We start from the raw sequence: 24,302 nt of genomic DNA on the forward strand, positions 1-24,302 counted from the left end.
AAACAACATGTGTACTACTGTTTCATGAGAAACTATTTGTTCTGTAAGCCTTCACCTGAAGTACAATAAAATATATATATAAAAAAAGAAGAAATATTTCAAATCAATAACCTAATCTTCTACTTTAAGACATTGGGAGAAAAAATATCAAATTAAATCCAAAGCAAGCAGAAGGAAGGAAAATTAGAGGTGAAATTAATGCAATACAGAACAGAAAAATAATAGAGAAAATCAACGAAATCAAAAGTTGGCTCTTTAAAAAGATCAACAATATTGACAAACTTTTAGATAGACCGACAGAGAACAAAAGGGAGAAGACTCAAATTACGAAAAGTAGGAATGAAAGAGGGGACATTACCACTGACCTTAACAGAAGTAAAAAAGGATTATAAGGGAATACGATAAACAACGTAAGCCAGCAAATTAGATAATGTAGGTGAAATGAACAAATTCCTAGAAAGACACAAACTACAAACACTGACTCAAGAAGAAATAGACAATCTGAACATACATATAACAAATAACTAGATTGAATTAGGAATCAAAAAAATTCCTAAAAAGAAAAGGCCAGGCCCAGATGGCTTCACTGGTAAATTCTACCAAACTCTGAAAGAAGAATTAACACCAATCCTTCACAACTCTTCCAAAACATAAGAAGAGAAGGAAATATTTACAGCTTATTCTATGAGGAAGACTGTAGATTTAAAACTGGTCTCCTCTTTATGTAACATTGCCAATCTTTGGCTTGCCTGCAAAGCCGACTACGAATTTGGTGTGCATGTCTGGGTCGAAGAAAGAGAGGAGTATTTAACTAGTCAAGATCTGTTTCTGTTTTTAAAAAAGTTGAAGATGGCCAAACTAATTTAATCATATCACCCCCACACACTCCATCTGCATTCTTATCTCTACCTTCTCTCCTGGGAGAACCAAGTGTAATGAGGCTCAAAGGTTGGCCAGTGGAGCACAGCAGTCAGAATGACCAGTGTCAGGCCCTTAGTGCTGTCTGCTGGTCATTATCCTTTTACCGACCTCAACAGAGACACTGCCTCAGGGCCTCAGCTGGATGCCAACTGAAGGTCTCCATGGCATAGACAGAAGGATCTTGATGCAGAGGTTAGTATTAACAGTTTCATAGCCTTTGGAGTCAAAGAGATTTGGGTTTGAATATTGGCTCAACCATTTATTGTTTGTGTGACCCTTGGACATTCACTTAATCTCTCTGAGCTTCATTTTCCTCATCTGTAAAATGGAGATAATAATATTACCAACTTTTCATAGAGTTGTTGAATGTGGTAATAAACTTATGACTCACTTAGACCAATGTCAACATGGAGAAAACAATTAGTGGTAGGTGCTATTCTGATTTTGATGATTATTATAGCCAAAATGAGATTCACTCCCACATTCATTACAAATCTGTATAACATGCAGTTCTCTAAAATACCAACGGCCTACAAAAAGCCAGGCTTCCTCACGAGGAAGCATTTTAAAATTTAGGGCTGAGCTGAAGGGATAATGAATAATTCTAAATATATTATTTTAGTTGTGGCACTGGGCCCAAGAGTAGCACATGAGGCCTTTAGCCTGGCTGCCTGCTAAGCCTCTCAAAACCAAGATTATGCAGGTTTCCAATGCTACCTTCAGGAAACACTGATCCAAACCAATTGCTTCCCCAGCAAATGATAGCCTAGGATGTACTTAGGCCAGATGGTCACGGAGCACAAGAATGCACTGTGGATCAATAATTATAGCTCTCAAGTGGAGCACAAAGGAGCGGGCCCAGATCTCCCAAGCATGCGTAGTAAGTTACTCAAACTCATGTACTCTTCAGTCCCTCCTTTTTGGGCCCAGACTCAGGCACCCAGAGGATCTAGGATTCATGGGAAAGACATGGAGAATGTATATATAGAAGGAGTCCCTGGGTGGTGCAAACAGTTAACACACTCAGCTACTAATCAAAAGGTTGGAGGTTTGAGTCCACCCAGAGGCACCTCAGCAGAAAGGCCTGGTGACCTACTTCTGAAGAGTCAGCCATTGAGAAGTTTATGGAGCACAGTCCTACTCTGACACACATGGGGTCACCATGTGTTGGAGTCAACTCAATGGCCATTGGTTTATTCGTTATATGCAGAGAGGGAGGACACTCTTCGTGGAAACCCGAATAGTTCATCTCAACTGTACTCTTGGCTCCTCTATATACCACCTAACCCTAAAAAGCTAGAGAAGATTTCTCTGGCTTTGAACTACTCCTATTGAGGCTATTCTGATCCTGAGGAGCAACTCTATGGAAAAAGCCAATGGCTATTTCCTGGCACAAGAGAATTGTCGTCATCATCATCAACAACAACAAATATTTTTCAGCAGCATGTGCCAGGACACGCAGCGTAGTGGTTATGGAAATGAGTTTTCACGTCAGACATATCTGGGCTCCAATCTTAGCCCTTACTACCCATTGCCCTTGGGCAAGTTACTTAACTCTCTGAGCCTCGGTTTTCTCCTCTACAAGAGATAATATTAAAGCTTGCCTTATAAGGCTGTAATAGGATTTGATCAGATGATGAATTTCAAAGTTACTTGTAAATCACAATCTGCTAGTTGGTTGTTGTTATCTGCATGGAGCCCTGGTGGCGTAGTGGTTAAGAACTTGGCTGCTAACCAAAAGATCAGCAGTTCTAATCCACCAGCCACTCCTTGGAAACCCCATGGGGCAGTTCTACTCTGTCCTATAGGGTCGCTATGAGTCGGAATCAACTTGATGGCAACGGGTTTCGTTTGGTTTAATGGGTTATGTGCAGAACGATGGAGATAAATGTTTCAAAAAAAGCAAGAGATATCCTGGAGGGCTGAGGCCACCAAGAATGAGTTTTGTGGAGGAGGTGGATCTTTAAGTATTGGGAGGCCTTAGGGCAGGGAAAATGAGGGCATCACAAGCAGATGTAATGGCCTGAGCAAGGTAGAGAGGTGGTCATGAGAATGGTATGTTCAGGCAAAAGATGTACATTTATAGGTGTTGCAGAGGACACTGAGGGCTCATTAGCAAAGCCACGGTCTCATGGTCTGAGTTCAGGGTTAACAGGTAACTTGGCCTGGGGTCTGTAAATCTTGGCAGCTTAGTCCTTACTGCACCTTGTCTCCAGTGCTGAGCTGCAGGCTCAGGCCGCAGGGCACAGACATTCATAGTCTCCTGGCTAAGGTGCCTGACTTCTGGTAGTGCTTGCCACTGTAACACCAACACAGCCCAGGTGGCAAGAAAGCCAAATGTGAAGCTCAGATGAAAATAGCAACATGTCTGTTAGCCATTGAAACAGCCCATTCCTTAAAGCTACTGGGTTCCTATGACGCTCAAATAAACAGGGATGAGAAAGAGCTTTGCAAAGTATGAAGTTATTAAATAAATGGAGCATTATATACATTTACACACCAATACCCAGATACATGCAGTAGAATTATTGCAATAAAAGGTTAATCACTGGGGAGGGGGGCCAGCATAGTTTAATGTGATGTAGTCTCTCAAAATTCAATACCCTTCCTAACCTTGCCCTTTTAATTTTAAAAATGCTCAATGTGTTTTATGTCTGAAGTTTCATTTGGAAATCATTTCAGTCATTATTTGGATAGGCTTGTTTTAATTCATATTGCTACTGACATTTGTCCCTGTGAGTAGAACAGATGTGGCGAAGGCAGGGTGAATTTATACACATTGAAATGGGCCTCTTCTGAGACTGATAAATCCTTTGGTTTCCAAAACATTAAAGATGAGCTAATAAACCCTAGCACAGGTGCCTAACAACCTAGCTGCCTCTATTCATATTCAACCAAATGACTCAGCAATGGTCTTTTCTCTAATGGTCTCCCTTAGTGATCTTGATTTTGTTAGCTCTTTAATACTCTACACCTCTCTGTGCAATTTCTTCATCTGCAAAACAGAAATAATAATGGCATCCACCCCACAGGGTTGTTGAGAGGCTGAAATAAATTGATTCACGTAAAATGTTTCAAACAGAGTAAGTGCTCAAAAAAAAAAAAAAAAAAAAAACTGAACTATTATTATTACACCAAGCCTGTCATTACTTTCTTCACATTCTCTCTCTGAGTGGTACCTGCATCTGCCCATTTGCCCAAATTGCAAACCTTGACCTTGTTTTTGACTATGCTTTCTTCCTCACCTCCCCGCCCCACATCTAAGCAATCAGGTCCTGTTGATTCTTCTTCTTAAATCTGCATCTTCATCTACTCCCCCAAAATGCAATTCTAAATAGGCCATATTTCTATCACTTGCACTCTCTTACACCCCCAACCTCTATGTGCACACATGCTCAAAATCTTTCACTGGCAAACCAGAGTGCCCCCTCCAATCTCTTGGTGGTATTTCCCTGCAGTGCTATACTGAGAAAGATTATGAGGTCACATCTGGGTTCAGTGGAATGGGTGCTGTGATTGATTATCAATGTCTGCCAAGGAGAGGAGGGATGGGGTTTGTTGGGGAGGCTGATGGCCCATATGTTATGAATTTATAGACCCTGCTACAGGATCAAGGCCAAGCTCCTTAACAAGGCAGAGAAGGCCCTCATGATCTGACCCCTAACTAGTCTTCCAGCCTCACCTCTTGCCCCTCTGCTCTAGCCACACCGAACTGCGTACTGTTCCCAGGACACTGAGCTCTCTCACCTCCACGTCTTTGCTCATATTGTCCTCCCTGCCTGCAATGCTCTACCCTTTTCATCTGACTCTTACACAGACTCAGCTCAGTTTCTGACCACCGTTCCTGGGTTGAAGTGATCAGTTCTTTAACCACAGTGCATTAGAATGATCTAGTTAGAAGTCTATCCTCCCCACCCCCACCCCCCACACTAGATGAGGGGCTTAAACGTGCAGGCCCTGTGCTTATTCACTTTTGTATGGCCAGGGCCATAAAACAAACACTCATTGAGCACCCGTCGTGTGTCAGGCACTGGGACTCTCCTGACTTCAACTTGATAGATGCTAGAAAGGGTATTAACAAAGCGCTCTGCCTGGGCAAGACTTCACTGAGGAGGGTGCATCTGAGCTGGGTTTTAAAGGCAAAGAAGAGGAAGCCGTTATAGGCTAAAAGACCAGCATGTGCACGGTATTAACAATCACCATTTTTTGGAACCTACCAAGGCACAGGCACCAGGCTAAATGCTTTATATATATGATAAATATAGTCGTTTGCAAAGGTCCAGGCAGGCCTAAAAGAGTAAAATGCAAGTTTGGGAATAGTGAGAACTTCAAGGTAGTTGGAGCACAGGATGAGGTAGGAAGTAGCGGGAGACAAGATTGGAGAAATAGGCTGGGGCCAGATTAGGAAAGGCTGGGCGAAGGGATGGGGCCTCGTTACTCCTCATGCATGCTTCGATGGAAACTAGGGACAGTGAGGAGAATGCTCTTCTGACTCCAAGCTGGATGGCAGGGGCAGGGGTGCGGGGTGGAGAGGAGGCTACAGCTTCTTCTTGAAGGAAGGCAGACTAACTCTCATTACTTATGCTTAACCTGACTCTAAACCCCTTTGAGAGTCCCTGGGTGCTGCAAATGATTAACATGCTTGGCTGCTAACCAAAAGGTTGGTGGTTTGAGTCCACCCAGAGGTGCCTTGGAAGAAAGGTCTGCTGATCTGCTTCCAGAAAATCAGCCACTGAAAATCCTATGGAGCACAGTTCTACTTCGACACACATAGGATCGCCATGAGTCAGAATTAACTCAATGACAATGGTTTATTTTTTTTAAACTGGAGGTACTAAAAATGCTGTTTTAGCCTAAAGTATGGCTTGTGTATTCAGGTTTAGAAAGCCCTAGAACTGAAATGTGCATGATCTCTGCAGATACTGCCCAAATCATTAGCACCACTCAAAAAAGTCCATCTTACCTGCTCCAACTCTCATTCTGTATGCATGTATGTATGTTATGTATGGTGTATGGGGAGAAAGACAGCTAGAACAGAAGAAACTAAACAGAGAAAGCCATCATTCCATGCTCCAAAAATGTCTGCATCAGAAAGATATTATGAAATCACAGATACAAAATCCCTGGCTTCATTTTTTTTTTCTTAAATTTTATTTATTTTGTTGTTGTTGAGAATATACACAGCAAAGCATACACCAATTCAACGTGACATTCATTACATTCCTTATGGTGTGTAACCATTCTCATCCTCCTTTTCTGAGTTGGTCTTCCCTCATTAACATAAACTCGCTGTCCCCTAATCTTTTGAGTTGCTGTTGTCAATTCGATCCCATATAGATAGTTCTTAAAAGAGCATAATGCTCAAAGCAGACATTTTTTACTAGTCAGGCTAAACTATTGTTTGGTTTTAAGAAGACTTTAGGGGATATTTTTGGTTTAAGGTTTAAAGGTTATCTCAGGGCAATAGTTTCAGGGGTTCAACTACTCTCCATGGCTCCAGAAAGTCTGCAGTCCAAGAGAATTTGAAATTCTGTTCTACATTTTCTCCCTTTTGATCATGATTCTTCTATGGAATCTTGGATCAAAATGTTCAGTAATGGTAGCCAGGCACCATCCAGTTCTTCTGGTCTCATGGCAAAAGAGGCAGTTGTTCATGGAGGCAGTTGCCACACGTTCCATATCCTCCTTCTATTCCTGACTCTCCTTCTTTCTCTGTTGTTCCAGGTGAATAGAGACCAATTGTTGAGCCTTGGATGGCCACTTGCAAGTTTTAAGACCCCACCCTGGCTTCCTTTTCATTACTGATTTAGTCTCCCAGCACTGTGTGTCACAGACAAGTTCAGAAATCTGTAGAAGCAGCGTGTAGACATCCCTGCTGCATGGTTGCATACTTGTAGACAACATGTCCAGTCCCCTGATCCCACCACATTTTGGGAGAATCTCATTTCTTAGTCTTCTAGCCATTGGTGCTGTGTGTGAGTATGAGTAATGTATTGCCTCCCTGCACAAACAAGAAAGGAATGTTGAAAAGGAGAGTGGGGGTGTGTTCCAAATTTAGCTTTCCTTCCAACCTCTGCCCGTACGGTTGGTGGTTAAAACAATGATTATGGAGCCAACAAAATGTAACTTGATACTAGGAGTTCCACTCTAACTCTATGAAACCAGGGCTAATACCAGCACACGGTATTCATTTGTCTTAATGCCATCTGATAGAGGGAGGCTGAACTCGCAAAGTGGGTCTCATCTTGGTGCCCCAGTGAGTTGGCCTACAAGACTCCCATTCAGGCTTGGGGTAGGGCTGATGAGATTTCCATTGGTTAGTAAAGGGATTCCAGTGGGAGCCTATCGAATTCAACAGGGAATGAGGAGTCTAAGAAAAAAAAAAAAAGTTTATGCTCTGGTTAGCAGTAGCCAAGGATTTGCCAAATATTTTCTCCAATGTAAAACGGGTCCTAGAGTTCAGAGTTACTGAAAATGAGGGGCTCATTCATTTGTCAGCATAACTGTTGCTATTGTTGTTAGCTGTCATTGAGTCGCCCCGACTCATGGCGACCCCGTGCACAGTGGGATTGGACCATTGTGATCCATAGGGTTTTCATGGCTGATTTGTCAGAAGTACATTGCCAGGCCTGTCTTCCTAGTCTGTCTTAGTCTGGAAGCTCTGTTGAAACCTATTCAGCATCATAGAGACATGCAAGTCTTCTCTGACAGACAGGTGGTAGCTGTGTATGAGAGTCATTGGTCAGGAATCGAACCCAGGTCTTTCACATGGAAGGTGAGAATTCTACCACTGAACCACCACTGCTCTCAGCATAACTTTAGAAGAGAATAATTTTCTTTCACCAATGGTGGAAAGAGCTATTGATTTGAGCCTAGAACCTTAAGGATGAAGGAAAAAAAAATCCTCCAAATGTATCCCTCTCCCAGTGGTGTGCTGGTAAATGCTTAACAACTGGCTCTCAAAAAAAAAAAGTATGCATATCAGTTTATTTAAAATTTTACTGAAATAAAGGATGCGCAGCATATAATTGGCAAAAAATAAAAATATACAATATTCTTTATTGTAAGTTCCACATAGCCAATTGTTTCTCAAGGAAGGCTTTCATTGATTTTTCCAGACCTTGTGTCTGTAGCTAACCCAGGGTTGTGACTAACCAACAAGTGTAGTTCCTACAAGAATGCTGGTTTATACACTGGTTTACATGAAAGAGTAAGACAAAAGTGAAATAACAAAGACGTATGTTGGGATTTCACTCCTGTGTCAATGACAAGAGTGACTTTTTTGCTAACTGGAGAATACCTTTTAAATACAGGAAGAATATTTCCTCAATTTTTTGTTCTATTCACAATATAACAGCAACAGGGACAACGTGCTTTAATCTGCACTCTTAACATATTCTCCATCACTTTCTAAAGTCTGGGCAATCAACACAACAAGAAATCAAGCCCTGATCTGTAGTGTTTGCTGATTTCCGTGGTGTAAATACTTCCACCACGGTCAACTTCAAGCTACCATGTGACCGCACTGAACAGAATTGGGAAGAGTATACAGTATTTCCAGCACACAGATAATACAATAGATGTAAATAACCTCAACAGCATAGATAATAGTAAAGTGTAATACAATAATTAGGACATGATGTGTTTTGAGTATGTTACCTTTGCTTTTAGTAGAATTTATTTCATTGTGCATTTACATAATTTAATTTTTAATAATGACTGTATTTAACAACTGGCTCACAAAAATCTTGAAAGTTTAACAATCGGCTCTCATGAGACAGTGCAAGCCAGCTCCAGCACATCATCACTGGCCTCCCTCCATTTAGACTGTTTTGTTTTTTTTAATATTTTATTTTATTTTTGGTGAAAATATACATAGCCAAACATATACCCATTCAACAATTTCTACACGTACAATTCAGTGATATTAGTTACATTCTTCACGTTGTGTTACCATTCTCGCTATCTTTTCCCAACTTATTTCACCACCATTGACTTAGACTCAAAAAAGCCCAAAACCAAATCCATTGCCGTTGAGTCGATTCCAACTCATAGTGACTCTATAGGACAGAGTAGAACTACCCCACAGGGTTTCCAAGGCCGTAATCTTTACGGAAGCAGACTGCCACATCTTTGTCTCATGGTTGGGTTAGACTCACTGTCCCCTAAACTTCTTATCTGTGCTTTAGAGTTACTGTTGTCAACTTGATCTCATATAGCTAATTTATTAGGACTGTATTGAGTCTATTTCACCATGGGATCCAAGGGTAAGGAGCGATATAGGCGGGGCGGATTAATCAGTAAGCAAGTTGCGCATGGTCTTAATTGTGTTTACTTACTAACCTGCAGTGCACAATTTCACACGGGTTTCACCACATCTTTGATGTGGTGAAATTGTGCACTGCAGGTTACTAAGTAAGCAGAAGTAAGCCCATGCATATCTCGCTTATTGGGTAATCTGTCCCTGAATATAGGCAGAGGCATACAGAGCAGGCTACTGCTCGCTACTCAAAGTGTGGTCTGCAGGCAGCGGCTGCTCTGCTGTTATTGCCAGTCTGCAAGGAGATAAGTATAGAAATTGAAAGCAAACGTTTGGAAACTTACATAGCAATTCAACAGAGAGATTTCAAAGGCTGTTGAATCTCATAATTAAAAATTGTGGCTTGTACTTTCTAGGCCTTTTAGTCATTTCCTTCTTCTAGTAATTCATTTTTATTGTACTTTCCAAAAGTATTGTCCATGGTAGATTTGGAGGAGCAAAAACACCCTGGATCCTTCACCATGGTAGATTGACATGCCCTTGTCGATTCTTTGTGACTATAATCAGAGGGGAGAGCGTGGTACAAGAGACGAGAGCGGACTGAGTGGACTGGGCAGCCTCAGGAGTGTCAATTCAGCCATCAGGGCTAACCACTTGTAGCTGGGGGAGGGGCTGTGTCCCAGGTTTGCTTTTCTAACACGGGAGCAGGAAGGCCACAAGCCTGGAAACAATCGGGAAGAAATGAGAACGGGATTCTTGTAGTAGAAAAACAAATCCGGAGGCTGTGAGTGACATAGGATGTTGAAAAGAATTGCTCCCTGGAAAAGTTTCTGCCATTCCTAAGGATCCGTTTGCTTAGGAAAACAGTTACAGAAAATCATAATTGGTGACATGTGCTCAAATGCAAACAACCAGAGAGATTCTCTTCTCTACTTCTCTGCCCTTCCCCCTGCCTGAAAAATTGCCTCATTGGTTTGCTCTACCATCTTGGTTCTCTTTTGCTCTACTTACATGTTTGCATCATAAAATCATAGCATCGCTGAGCTATTCAGGACCTTCAAAGTTAAGAGCCCATGATGTAGGTATCTCTCCACTCCACAACACAACACCCCACCCCAGCCCTGCCAAGCCAATCTTTCTGATACATGATTATCTAACCTCTAGCCCAGGGGCAGTGGGGGTTCAGTGGTAGAATTCTCATCTTCTGTGTGGAGACCTGGGTTCGATTCCTGGCCAATGCACCTCATAGACAGACACCACCCATTTGTCAGTGGAGGCTTGCATGTTGCTATGATGCTGAACAGGGTTCAGCAGAGCTACGAGACCAAGACAGAGTAGGAAGAAAGGCCTGGTGATCTACTTCCAAAAATCAGGCAGTGAAAACCCCACGGATCACAATGCTCTTATCCACAGCTGATCATGGACTGGGCAGCTGTTTTGTTCCGTTGTGCATGGGGTCGTCATGAGTTGAGGGCCAACTCAACAGCAGCTAACAACAAACAAATCTCTAGTCAAACACCTCCACAGTCAAGAAACTGATTGCTTCCTAAGGCAACCCATTCCAGTGAGGAATAGCTGGAAGGGCTAGAAAGTTCATCCTTTTGTCATTCAAAATATGTGTCCTTGTAAATCCCATTCATTGGTTCCAGATCTACCCTCCTCTTCCATATGCAAGCCCTGTAAGTATGAGAAGATAACACTCAAGTTCCCCTACGTCTTCTGTCCTGTAGAATGAACATCGCTATTGCTTTGCACTGTCCTCCACTGCCCGTTTGCAGAGTCTTCACCATCCTGCTCAAGATGCACTCTACACACACAGACACACAGTGTCTCACACAGTGTGCCCCCTCAACTGAGCCCCTACTCCTGTGTTGACTGGAACTGGGAGCTCAAAGCTCTTTGCTCCCAATTTCAGGGGCTAAAAGAAGCAGTGAGGGTGAAACTATTGCTACCTACTCAATATGAGGCAAAAGGAAGCAAATGCTGACAAGTAAACACTGCAGTGGATAACTGAAGTATTTACTGAACACTTACTAAGTGACAGTTACTGGGCAAAGCGGGGGGTCGGGGGAGGGAAGCAGAGGGACAGAGAGCTGAGAAGTGGATATAAAAAAAAAACAAAAACCAAACCCCTTGCCATTGAGTTGATTCTGACTCATGGCAACCCCATGTGTTACAGAGTAGAACCGCTCCATAGGGTTTTCTTGGCTGTAATCTTTAAGAAAGCAGATCGTCAGGTCTTTCTTCTGCGGCGCCACTAGATAGGTTCGAACTGCTAACCTTTCAGTTAGTAGGTTAAGCGCAAACTGTTCGCACCACCTGGGGACCCTGAGAGGCGGATATATAGGATGAAAAAGACTTGCTTTCTACTCTGCAGAAGAGCTCATTGTTAGTGGGAGAAATCAGTTTACTCAGAAAGGCAGCCTGAAGGTGCTAGTAAGATTGCCCCCTGCTTTGACACCAGAGTTTGCAGAATAGCCTCTACTCCATTTTTATTTACTTGGCATTTACATTACTGCTTAAGTCCACCAATGAGCTACAAATGAAGAAATTCTGTTGGCCCTGGTGTTCCCCTTCTCACCTTAGAGGTTTATTTACCATCAGCCATACACCAGCTCACTCTCCCAGACCCCTTGGGGAATGTTAAAAAAAAAAAAAAAAGAAAAACCCACTGCTGTCAAGTCGATTCTGACTCATAGAGACCCTATAGGACAGGGTAGAATTGGCCCCTAGGGTTTCCAAGGCTGTAATCTTTACAGAAGACTGCCACATCTTTCTCCTGTGGAGCGGCTGGCGAGTTTGAACACCAACTCTTCAGTCAGCAGCCAAGCACTGAACCACTGCACCACGAGGGCTCCTTGTTAGCCCCCAGGAATTGCTGCACTTCTATTTGGCAACTCAGCTAGAGGCTTTTGGCCTGCTCCCTCTCTGCTGGTCCCTCTTCTACTTTTCCACCAGCAGAGCACTGAACTGCTCTCTCCCATTCCTTTCTATCCACAATAAATGACCACATTTTAATTGAGGCTGCCCAGCCAACATGGTTTCCTATCCAAAGGAAAGCAATTGCACCATTTAGCCCTGTTCATGCAGTCAACGTGATTTCCCCTTAATTTGAAAACTGATCATAAATTTTAATCCGATGGCCCCAAATTGCTCACACTATCCCTAACACTCCTCCAATTCTTAGAGTTACTTGTAAGGCCCACCAGCAAAAATAAAAATTACAGTACATCCCTAATAAAAGCCTCAGAGCCTAATGGCACAGACAGGGAAGTATCACAAGACAGCAGACCTGGAAGACCAAACTCCAGAATATCTCCCCCAAAATAAAAAGAAACAAACTCCCTAAAGTGTCTCAAAACAAAACAAACCAGTTGCCATCGAGTCGATTCCAACTCATAGTGACCCCATGTGTGTCAGATTAGAACTGTACTCTATAGGGTTTTCATGGCTGTGATCTTTCAGAAGTAGATTGCCAGGGCTTTCTTCTGACACGCCTCTGAGTGAATTTGAACTGCCAACCTTTTGGTTAGTAGCTGAGTGCTTAACTGTTTGCCCCACCCAGGGACTCCTAAAGTATCTCAAGTCACGTTAAAATTCCCCGTTTTACCTTTTCTTATTCTCATCCATGACTGGCTTACCTGTAGTTAACTCCCTAGTCAACACTAAGGCATGGGAAAAGCCTCCTTCTGGGTATGCTTACTCAACTGGCAGGTAATATCGCTGCTACAGCTCACATCTAAGCCCCTCTCTGTGAGCCCTGAAAATTGCGCAAAGCTCTGGGGTGAGCTGGGATTGGCTGCCTTGTCAATCTGTTAGCAAGAACCACCTGGTCTGTATCTGTTTGAAAAGTGCTATTACAGTGAGCTTTGCTTTCTTCAGATTCCCTATGGAATTTGATCTCTAAAAGAAAAGATCAAGGCATGAAAGCAGAGTGCTTGTAGCTAAGAGGAAGGTAGTAGAATGGAAAGAATCAGTGGCCGTTTCTCGACCCTCCCCAACTTGTTGTCCACCCTTGCCCTCACTGCGCCCCCACCACCAAAGAAAACAAAACATAACTAGCTGTGATTCTTTCAAGATGTAGGTGCCTACTACTGTTGTGACTATGTGGTTGTTTGCACAACTCAGCAGACATATTTGCCATTGTTGAAATACTTTCTCACTTCAAACTACCCTGGGCTAAAACCAAGTTAATGAGTAATTGAAAATGCCATCTTTGGGGAGGGAGAAGGGGGAGCATATTAGAATGAAAATTGTTGGCTAAAGTGTTTGAGACTTCATTTTCAATTTTAGCTAAAGGCTTTTGGGCTAATCAAAACGTATAACCCAAAGGTACTAAGTGATATTAACAATATTACCGAAATGGGCATGCTACTTTACCACTCACAAAGTACTTTTAGATTCATGATCACATGTGTGCCATTCAACAGGTGGGCAGGTCAGGAAATATTTTATCATTACTTTGCAAATAAGGAAACTGAAGCTCAGAAAAGCTGAGTGACTTTGCCTAAGGTCACAAGATTGGGAAGTGGCAGAGACAGAACTGGGACCCAGTTTGTTTGACTCTGTAGAGGAAAGGCCCTTCCCTTTATGTCTCAAGCTCCAGCGGCCTCAGGGTAAGAGGGTATCGATCCTGTTTGCCCGTCAGATGGGCTCTACCTTCCAGTGGATGACATGGGTTTCCCTTGTACTGAGGTCCTACCTTTGAGGGACTGATATCCCAAGAAAGAAGGCTGGAGGGCATCACTGTAAGATTTTACTTGAGAATTCTAAGAGTGGGTTACTTACTGGGAAGCAACCTGGAATATAAGTGTCAAAGATATGAACAGTGGGTTTCCAAAGGCTATAAAGAAGTAGCACTGGGTTGCTCAAACTATAGAACATATTTTGAGAAAAATGCCATAGTTTATTCCTGGACTTGTTACCAACAGGGCAGTATAAATAGACACATTACTATATCCACATGTATTCTGAGCTCTGCACAGGACTCAACAACTTTCCCATAAAAACAAACAAACAACAAAAAAAACAAAACAAAAAACCCAGGACACTTCATTACTCTACAAGCTTTCTACTTGTTCTTCAGCAGGCAACATGGTTTGTTCTAAAGCACTAATGTTTTGCAGCTGTCACCCATGATAAAAGGCCTATCATAAAATCCCTCCATCAGTTTTACCCTTTTCACCAGACCAACCCATTAATGAATTCATTAGTACAAAGTGACTACCAGTCCATGTTCACGAAGGTTTAACCTGATAATTTAGAAGAACAGTTAAGCCACTGAGGTGTCCTTTTCTCCTCTCCTATGTGCACAAGGTTGTGAGGAGTAGGAAGATAAGGTTACACTTGATCCACTAAAAGCAAAACAAGAACAAAAATCATTGGCTTTTAAAAAATATTTCCTAACTACTGTTTTAAATGGTTCTTTTTGCCTCTAGATTGGCGTAACTGGAGAGAGGGAATATTTGGTACAGAGACTCCCGCGCCCACAGCTATGAAGTCTTAATGGCTTCTCCCACAGTACTGCTGGGATGAGGTGACCTGCCAGGGCTGACGGAGAAGAACGCAAAAGGGACTGGCCTAGGCCTAGGTTTCGCCTTCATCCTCACCCTCAGCCAAGGAACAAGTGGCAGGTTTTCTGTTTTCAGTCCCCACACTGAGATCTGCAGGACTGAATGTTTCTTGAGGGCAAATATTTCCACAGGAATATCTATTTACCATAGGCAAGAAACAGCTGGTTCATTTTAACACTGGTTCAATCCCCAAGCTCCAGACAGGTTTCACAAACTCTCCTCCCCACACCACCACCAACCAGTTCAAGCCCCTTTTACTCCCATGTAGCAACAAGGAATGTTTTTACCTTCTACAGTCTGTTTCCATATCCTCATCCAAAGAAATGGGCTTTCATGGCATCCATGATCACTTTGTCATGCCTTTGGCCCAGCTTGAGACAAGATTATCTTTTTTTTTTTTTCTGTGACTCGCAGTTAGAAAGACATTAGGCTCACCAGAATGTTCTGGCTGTACCCACAGAGTAGTGCACGCTGGAGCAAGAACAGGTCCAAGGGGTGAGGAAGTGGTAACGTAGATGTCTCTGAGATGAGCGTTTCTTGCTGGAAGTTGCTTTGAGAGTGGATATTCCAATTGTGTTTCCAACAGCAGGGTGTGTGTGCGTGTGTGTGTGTGTGCGTGCGTGCGCGCACACACTTATATAAGTGCGTGTGTATGTGAGCACATGTGTGTCTGTGTGGGTGGGAGTAGGGACTTGGCAAAGAGGGGGTAGATGCTTAGTCATCACATCTTGCTAGTTAGCAAGACCTGGCCAGATCCTGCAAAGCTTCTCAGGCAACAGTCCCAGCCAAAGCACTAGGAGTAGTCAGCTTTCCAAATAGCCTCCACTAAGAGCTTCAACAGGGCCATTAAGTAGGAACGATGATGGTGGCAGCCTGGCAACAAGAGTCAGCTCATTGCACCAAGTACATCAAGGGTGTAGATCTGTCTTTGGAGGGCAGTCAGCACATGGGTGCAAAAAGCTCCTCAAAACCCATGGGCCAAATTCAATCTCTGCAGAAAATAAGTGCTGAACTGGAGATGCTCAGAAAGTCAAAGAGCTTTGGAGATTTTGGAATTATCATCATCATCGTCATCCTCTGGTTGTTATAACAATTTCTAAAGCCTAGCAGGTTACAAAGCACTTTCACACTCATTATCACATTTGATTTTACAACAGCTCGTTGAGGTAGGCAAGGCAGGGATGATTATCCCCATTTTACAGCTGGGGAAACTGAAGCTCAGGGTAGCTAAATAACTTGTTCAAGGTACCATTGCTAGTAAGTGTGCAGGACTGGAACTCAGGTTTCCTAACCTAACACATGGATGACTGGGCCTTGGACCTCTTTTTATACTTCCTAGAATATTTAGCTCACTGTTGGGCAATGTAATGGCTTCTTAGAGGCTCGAAAGTATTAAGTCTAGATGCCACAAGTGCTCAAGTAGAAGGTGGTAAGGAGTGGTGATTTGGGGCTGCAAACAAATCACCTGGGAAGCCTGTTAACATGACCTACTGATGCAGTAGGTCTTGAGGTGGGGCCTGAGATTCTGCATTTCTAACAAGCTCCCATATGATACAGATGCTGCTGTTCCATGGACCCCACTTTGAATAGCAAGGGGTAAGGGGATACCGCTGAATGTTCGTACTTTATTTCAATTGCCTTCCATGGGTCTTAAACAAACAAACAAAACAAGGCCATTTTAATCTACACCGGTAGGCTCTTGGAGGTCCCAACCGCAGGAGCAGAGCAGCTGAGTAACTGTCATAGTAAATACCATTTTTTGAGTGGTTACTAGGCACCAGGCACTGTGCCAAATGCTTTACATGGAATATTTTAATTATCATCACAATGCTATAAAGTAGGAAATATTATTATCTCCATTTACAGATGTGGAAACAGTATGAGAGAGATGAAGGAACCCACCAAAAGGAAGACACACTGGCCTTGGTTCAGAGACGTGAAAAGAACAGGTTAAGATGTGATCATGGGTAAGACATCATGGAATACTCATGTCACCAACTATTAAGTTCAATAATTGGGGGACAGGGGAAGACCCTAAGAATTCTATGTTAAATTTAGAAATAAGAATGATAACCAAAGAGAGCATTTGGGGAACTTTGGGATAAGAGTTTTAAAAGTGTATCTCCCACAGAAAGCCTGAAAAATACTAGAAATTTCTTATTAGCATCCTGGTGTACAAGTGTGCAGAGGGCCAGGTGTGGTCAGCCATTGGTAAGAAGCCTGGCTTGCCAGACTGAAAAAGTCAAAGGGCTAATGGAGGGAAAATGGGAGATTTTCTAAAGTGGAAATTAGGGCTTTGAACTGGTTCCACTGGTTTGACCCCCTGCTGAGAATTTTAATTTCCATCCCAGAAATACTGAATCAGAATCTACATTTTAACAAGACCACCCCCCCCATAAGAATCACCCGGAGATCTTGTTAAAAATGTAGATGTATACATAAGAATCACCTGGGGATCTTGTTAAACTGTAGATTCTGATTCAGTATACCTAGGGTAGAAATGCAAATTCTCAGCAGGGAGTCAAACAGGAACAAACCCATTCGAAGCCCTGGTGGAAACATAACTTAGGAGAAGAGAACAGGGAACCTGCAAGGTCAAACAAAAACTCAAAACAAGCCATCCCCCAAAGACTCTGATAAGCACCTTGCCAAGGACAAAAGCCAAATAAATGAACATAATCACCAGTTGTTGGCACTGGAGCGGCCTGCTAGAATTGTCTGGGCATTCTCTCTATTTTACAAATGAGAAACTGACTTCTAAAAAGGAGAAGGGGCTTGCCCTAGGACACATGGCCAGTTAGAAGAAGAGCCAGGAATAGAACCTGTGTGTCCTGCACTTGATCCAAAAGAAGGGAAGAAATCAGCCAGGGAAGCCAGCTAACAGGACCACTTGCTGGTCATGGTTCAAGAGGTCTGTTCAGAGACAAAAGGGAGACAGAAGAGAGTCTGAACATACTCTGAGCCTTGATCTTTAGTCCCAAGTTGTCTTTTGGAAAAAGCAAAAGTACTAATTGGAAGTACTAAATGAAATGGTGGTAAATGCACAGGGTGTACTAGGTCTAGTTGACTAAATGGATGCCAATGAATCACCAGGAACAGATGACAGCTACCCAGATTTTGGGTAAAATTGTGGAACAGCTGACTAACGTGTATAGCTTGTCATTCCAAATAGCTAGTTTGCCAGGAGCCTGGAAAATTGCCAATGAGTCTTCCCTTCATGAGAAGCGTCTCAAAAGGGACCTAAGGAACTCCAGGCTGGTAAGATTACTGAACACATTAGTCAAGTGTAAGCTATTTGGGGTAAGGCATCATTTTTCCTACAAATTAAATTAACCGCCATTTGTATAGTGTTTTACAGTTTACAAAGTATTCAGGGTTAATCATGCCTAACTAACTGACCAGAATCTTTGAGAGGATAAATGTGCTTGTGGACAAAGGGAAACAGTGGATGTAATCTATTGAGATTTTCAAAAGGTCCTTGACAAGATCTCCCACTGAACACTGTTTAGAAAATTTAAGTCACCATGGAATTGTGGATCCGTGTTTTGAAATGGATAGGGAAGTGGCTAGGAAGTGCTAGGAAACCAAGGTTAGGGACTATTCTGGAGAAGTACTATTCTGGAGAATGGAATCCCTGGGGGGTGCAAATGGTTAAGTGCTTGACTACTAACTGAGAAGCTGGTGGTTTGAACCCGCCCCAAGGCGCCCTGAAAGAAATGTCTGGTGATCTGCTTCTGAAAGGTTACAGTCATGAAAACCCTACCGAGTGCAGTTCTACTCTGACACACATGGGGTGGCCATGAGTCAGAATGGACCCAACAGCACCTGGTACTCTGGAGAAGTGGGAACAGTGGAGTGTCCTAGGAATCAGTGCTGGGACCAGTTAACATGTTGGTAAATGATCTGGGCAAGTCAGCTTTTCCAGATAGCAAAATGCAAAGCAGATGTCAGTCTTTTTATGATCATATTGATGAACAGAGAAAGAAGACTGAGAGTGGTTCACAGCATGGTCTCTGAACCCTGACTCTGCCCTTATTGACTGCATGACCTCAACCAAGTTATTTTACCTCTTCCAGCATCAGTTTCCTCATCTGTAAAGTGGAAATCATAATAACCCCTAATCACAGGGGGTGCAAATGATATGAGACAATGCATGTAAAGTTCTAGCACAGTGCTTGGAGCATGGTAAGTGTCCACTAAACATTAGCATCTGTTACTTTTACTTAGTATATTTATTCAACATTATTCTTATAGGATTCCAGGCTCTGAATTATCATGCTTGCCCTAGGAATGGAACTTGGGAGCCATTGCAGACTATTTCTTTCTTTCTTTTTTCTTTAATTTTTATAGAGCTATTCAAGTTCCTACTTACTTTTGAAATATCATTTTAAGTTAACATTTTCTAGTATCTTTTCAATTTTTCCTAAACTTTCAACTTACTGATACAAAATTGTTTATTATGTCATCTTTTATTTTTAATCTCACTAACTCTGTCCTTCTAATATGCAATCAATTTCTTTATTAATTTCAAGGGAACATTTCTGAATTATATCTCTAAATATTTTTTCTGTCCATATGTTAGAACCTTTGTATCAGGAATACTGATACTGCTAATACTGGATAATCTTTTTCTCTTGTCTAATGATCATGTTCTAATTGCCTTAAACTCTTTTTTTTTATTGTACTTTAGATGAAGCTTTACAGAACAAACTAGTGTCTCATTAAACAGTACACATATTGTTTTATGACATTGGTTAACAACCCCACAACATGTCAACACTCTCCCTTCTTGACCTTGGGTTCCCTATTACCAGCTTTCCTGGCCCCTCCTGCGTTCTCCTCTTTGCACCTGGGCTGTTGTGCCCCTTTAGTCTTGTTTTGTTTTATGGGCCTGTCTAATCTTTGGCTGAAGGATGAACCTCAGGAGTGACTTCATTACTGAGCTAAAAGGGTGTCCGAGGGGCCACACTCTTAGGGTTTCTCCAGTCTCCGTCAGACTAGTAAGTCTGGGCTTTTTTTGTGAGTTAGAATTTTGTCCTACATTTTTTCTCCAGCTCTGTACCAGTCCCTCTATTGTGATCCCTGTCAGAGCAGTTGGTGGTGGTAGCCGGGCACCATCTAGTTGTGCTAGATTCAGTTTGGTGGAGGCTGTAGTATGCAGACTATTTCTTGAAAGCATCGGCAGAATGTGTTTAAGTAATTCAGAGGATGGAGATAATGGAGGACTGAGAGGATTGTGAAAGATTTCATGGAGGGAAACGAACAATTATAGAGCACCTAGTATATGCAAGATATTGGGCTAGGTGCTTTATAACCTCGTCCTCTACGTTGACTCCTGCAATAGTCCTGTGAAGTTGGGTTATGGTTTCCATTTGATGGATGGATGAGACTCAGAGAGGAGGCTAAAACCTTGCCCTAGGTCATGCTAGCTCATAAGGAGTTAAGTCAGAATTCACATACAGGTTTGTTCTACTCCAAAATCTATTTACTTTTTATTGCACCGTACTTGAATTGGACTTTGAGGGATTTAAGACGGAAGGGAAGAGAGGTTGTTATGTAGAAATAAACATGGGCAATGTTATAAAGATAGAAACAAGAACAGTAAGTTATGGGGTTCACGGGAAAGAAGTATAGCTGTTCTTGCCAAAATAGAGGGTTCCTGGGGGGCTACTGTTGGGAAATGAAGCTGGAAGGGCAGGTTAGGCTAGACCAGAAGGCCTGCAGAACTCTGCTAAGGACTCTGAGCTTTATCCTCAAGGCAATAGGGACAGGATGAAGTCAGCTGAGCTAGAGAGAGGTATGAGATGCTTTGGAAAGATTAACCTGGCAGCTGTGCAAGATGAATTTGATGGAATTTTCTACCTGGATCCCTGATTCTTTGTTCTCTAATCTGCTAGCCTAAGGCTCTCAATACTCGTGCCTTAGCCTAATAGCCTGGAGACCACTTAGGATGGGACTGCAATAGCATACACAACAGAGTGGAAGTGGGGAAGAGAAAGGAAGCAGTGATGATGCAGAAGAAAAATTTATATATATAAAAAGAATCAACGGAGATTTAGGGCCCAACTGCATATAAGGGTCAAGGGAGAAGAAAAAGTCAAAGATGACTTTGGTTTGAATCCTCAGTGACTAGGGGAATGATGGCACCATGAGAAAAGTAAGACTATTAAGAGAAGAGCCAGTTTGGGATGGTCAGTTGATGAGTTTGACTTGTGACACATTGAGATTGGGGTAATGATGGGGGAGAGTCACGTAGAAATAACTAGTAAGCAGCTGGAGATGTGGGATTGTAGCTCAGGAGAGCAATCAAGGCTAGTGGTAACAGTTGTATAATTATCGCTATAATAGTATAATAGTTGAAGGAGTGACAGTGAATAAGACCTGTCTTCTCATTTTGATCAAAGATTCTATAGAGGAATCCTGATCAAAGGAGGGAAAATGTGGAACACAATTTCAAATTCTCATGGAATCCAGACTTTCTGGAGCCATGGAGGTTGGATGAAACCCTGAAACTATTGCCCTGAGGTAATCTTATACCCTAAACCAAAAATATTCCCTGAAGTCTTCTTGAAACAAAACAATAGTTTAGATTTAAATAGTAAAGAATGTCTGCCTTGAGCATTGTGTTCTTTATAAAATCTCTCTAGAAGCAACTCAAAAGACTAGATAGGAACTTCATGGGGCAGTGAATTTATGTTACTGGAGGAGGAACAACTCAGAAAAGGAGGGTGAGAATGGTTGCACAACTGAAAGAATATAATCATTGTCACTGAATTGTACCTGTGGAAACTGTAATAGAAACTATGTTCTGTTGTGTATATTCTCCACAACAACAACAAAATAAAATAAATTAGAAAAAAGAAAAGATCTGTGTTCTCTCAGAAGAAGAGAAAAGACAGGCTAAAGAGGAGATCTTTTGATAATACCCAGTTTCAGGGTAGGATTAGGAAGACGAGCTAGAGAAGGCAAGAGGCCATGGTCAGGGTTTCAAGGAGAAGCCTGTGCACTGCACACGGAAGAGCATAGCACTGGAAGTCTCAAGGCCTGATTTGCATTTCCAGTTTTTTTTCCATTTAGATGTCTCATTTCTTCTCTGAGCCCCAGTTTTCTTATCTGAAAAATGGCAATAAGAACACCTATCCACATGATAAGGAAACCCTGGTGGCATACTGGTTAAGAGCTATGGCTGCTAACCAAAAGGTTGGCAGTTCAAATCCACCAGGTGCTCCTCGGAAACCCTATGAGGCAGTTCTACTCTGTCCTATAGGGTTCCTAGGAGTTGGAATTGACTGGATGGTAATGGGTTTTTTGGGAAACCTTGGTGGTGTAGTGGTTAAGAGTTTGGCCACTAACCAAAAGGTTGGCAGTTCAAATCCACCAGCTGCTCCTTGGAAACCCTATGGGGCAGTTCTACTCTGTCCAATAGGGTCACTATGAGTCAGAATCGACTCGATGGCAGTGGGTTTGGTTTTTTATCCACATCAACTACCACCTGTCTGTCAGTTTGTCGTACTGTGGTGGCTTGCATGTTGCTGTGCTGCTGGAAGCAATGACACTGGGATTTCAGATATCAGCAGGGTCACCCATGGTAGACAGGTTTCAGCGGAGCTTCCAGATCAAGACAGACTAGGAAGAAAGCCTGGCAATGTACTTTTGAAAATTAGCCAATGAAAGCCATATGGATCACAACAGAACATTGTCCAATATACTGCTGGAAGATGAGCCCCCTAAGTTGGAAGGCACTGCACAATAGCTGCAACAATGGACTCAAACATACCAATGTTCATGAAAATGGCACAGAACCGGGCAACATTTCATTCCATTTGTACATGGGGTCACCATGAGTCGAGACGACTCGAAGGCAACTAACAACAACATCCAAATGAAAGTACTTTGTAAACTGTGATATGCAATATAAATATGAGGGGATTTTTTTTTTTGCCTGCTTGACCTCAGTAGCCTTTTTATAACTATTGTTCTATTGCTGTTTTCTGTAGCTTTGCAGTTATATGTCAGAGCCTATTTATGTTAGACTGCTCCTGAGAAAAGAAACTACACGATGTTCCTAAGAAAAGAAGGGTCAGCCAATGTCTCTTCCTTCAAAGCGTATCCCATCATTGTTTTTTCCCCAGCCTCCTATGATTGCATTCCTTTTTATAACTAAGAGGGCCCAAGGAAATCTCCAATGGGAAACAAAGCCAACTGATTAGGTCAGTTCATTTTAGACAATGAAAAACAAGATGTGACCCTTTTAGTCTACTCAAGGTCAGAAACTGAAAAGAAAAGCCTACCTGAAAATGTCATTTTTCTACAGTCTTGCCTTAAAGAGTTGATGGCATTGTGTGTTGCAGGGATTTTAGAGGAATGATAGCATATTGAACTGAGTTTTAATTCCTGAGCATTGACCTTTGTAGCCCAGATCTGAGTCAGCACTAATCAGTTACCTGCAAGGAAGCGGAGCTGGTTCTTCACTTTCATCATCCCATCACCAGAGCCTCCGATACACTCATCTTCATCGTCGCCGCAGTCTCCACTTCCAAGCCCTTCTTCATCCAGGTTTTTATCCAGGACTCGACCTTTGGGCACAGCCATGGTTCTCAGGAGCTGAAAGAAAAGAAGCAGGAATGCAACAGTTCTTCACATCTTTCAGGTAAGCCTAGAACAGTGTGTTCTTCATAGGAGGCATTGAAAAATGTTGAATGACTCACACACAAACGTTTAAAGATCATTTTCAAATGTAAATAGCTGTAAACTGCTTATACTCATTACAGTTTCATACTTCTGGACCTTTCCGCAGCATTTGACATGATTCTCCACTCTTCTGCCGTACTTATACCACCCTGTAGCCAGAGTGTATATTGCATCAGACTTTCCTGTACCATGGTGTTTAGGTTCCTGAAAACCTTCATGGTAGGAGAACTTAAGACATGATCAGAAAAAAAAAAGAAAAAAAAAGACTTGCAGGACACCCAGATCATTAAAGATCCCTATCAAAGCCCCTACGATTGTATTTACATTCACAAAATTAAAAAACCAAATACTTCCCACTAAATGAAGAGTAAAGCAGTGATACTTTATACAACTTTATTTTATGTTTATTGTTGTAGTTTAAATGAAGTTTACATTACAAGTTAGTCTCCCATACAAAAATGTATACATACATTGTTATGTGACCCTAATTGCTCTCCCAAACTGTGACAGCACACTCCTCCTTTCCACCCGATTCCCCATGTCCATTCAACGAGTTCCTAACCTTCTCTGCCTTCCCGTCTCACCTCCGGACAGAAGCTGCCAGTTTAGTCTCTTGTATCTACTTGAGCTAAGAGGCGCACACTCCTCACGAGTATCATGTTATGTCCCACAGTCCAGTCCAATCCCTGTCTGAAGAGCTGGCCTCAGAAATTGTTTTAGTTCTGGGCTGATAGAGAATCCGGGAGCCATGCTTTCCAGGGTACCTCCAGTCTCAGTCAGACCATTAAGTCTGGTCTTCTTACTAGAATTTGAGTTCTGCACCCCACCTTTCTCCTGTTCCATCTGGGACTCTCTGT

General features: G+C 42.3%; 1 protein-coding gene across 3 annotated transcripts in view; it reads right to left on the minus strand.

Moving 5' to 3' along the window:
* Nucleotides 1-24,302, minus strand: part of GPC3 (glypican 3) — a 511,040-nt gene that overhangs the window by 36,879 nt on the left and 449,859 nt on the right. For all 3 annotated transcript variants that reach the window (XM_004379638.1, XM_004379637.1, XM_004379636.1), the window contains one exon: nucleotides 23,199-23,358. In XM_004379638.1, the coding sequence (XP_004379695.1) occupies nucleotides 23,199-23,358 (160 nt within the window). The remainder of the gene's footprint in view (nucleotides 1-23,198; nucleotides 23,359-24,302) is intronic.

This window comes from Trichechus manatus, unplaced genomic scaffold (genome assembly GCF_000243295.1).
Source record: "Trichechus manatus latirostris isolate Lorelei unplaced genomic scaffold, TriManLat1.0 scaffold00066, whole genome shotgun sequence".
Classification (NCBI taxonomy): domain Eukaryota; kingdom Metazoa; phylum Chordata; class Mammalia; order Sirenia; family Trichechidae; genus Trichechus; species Trichechus manatus.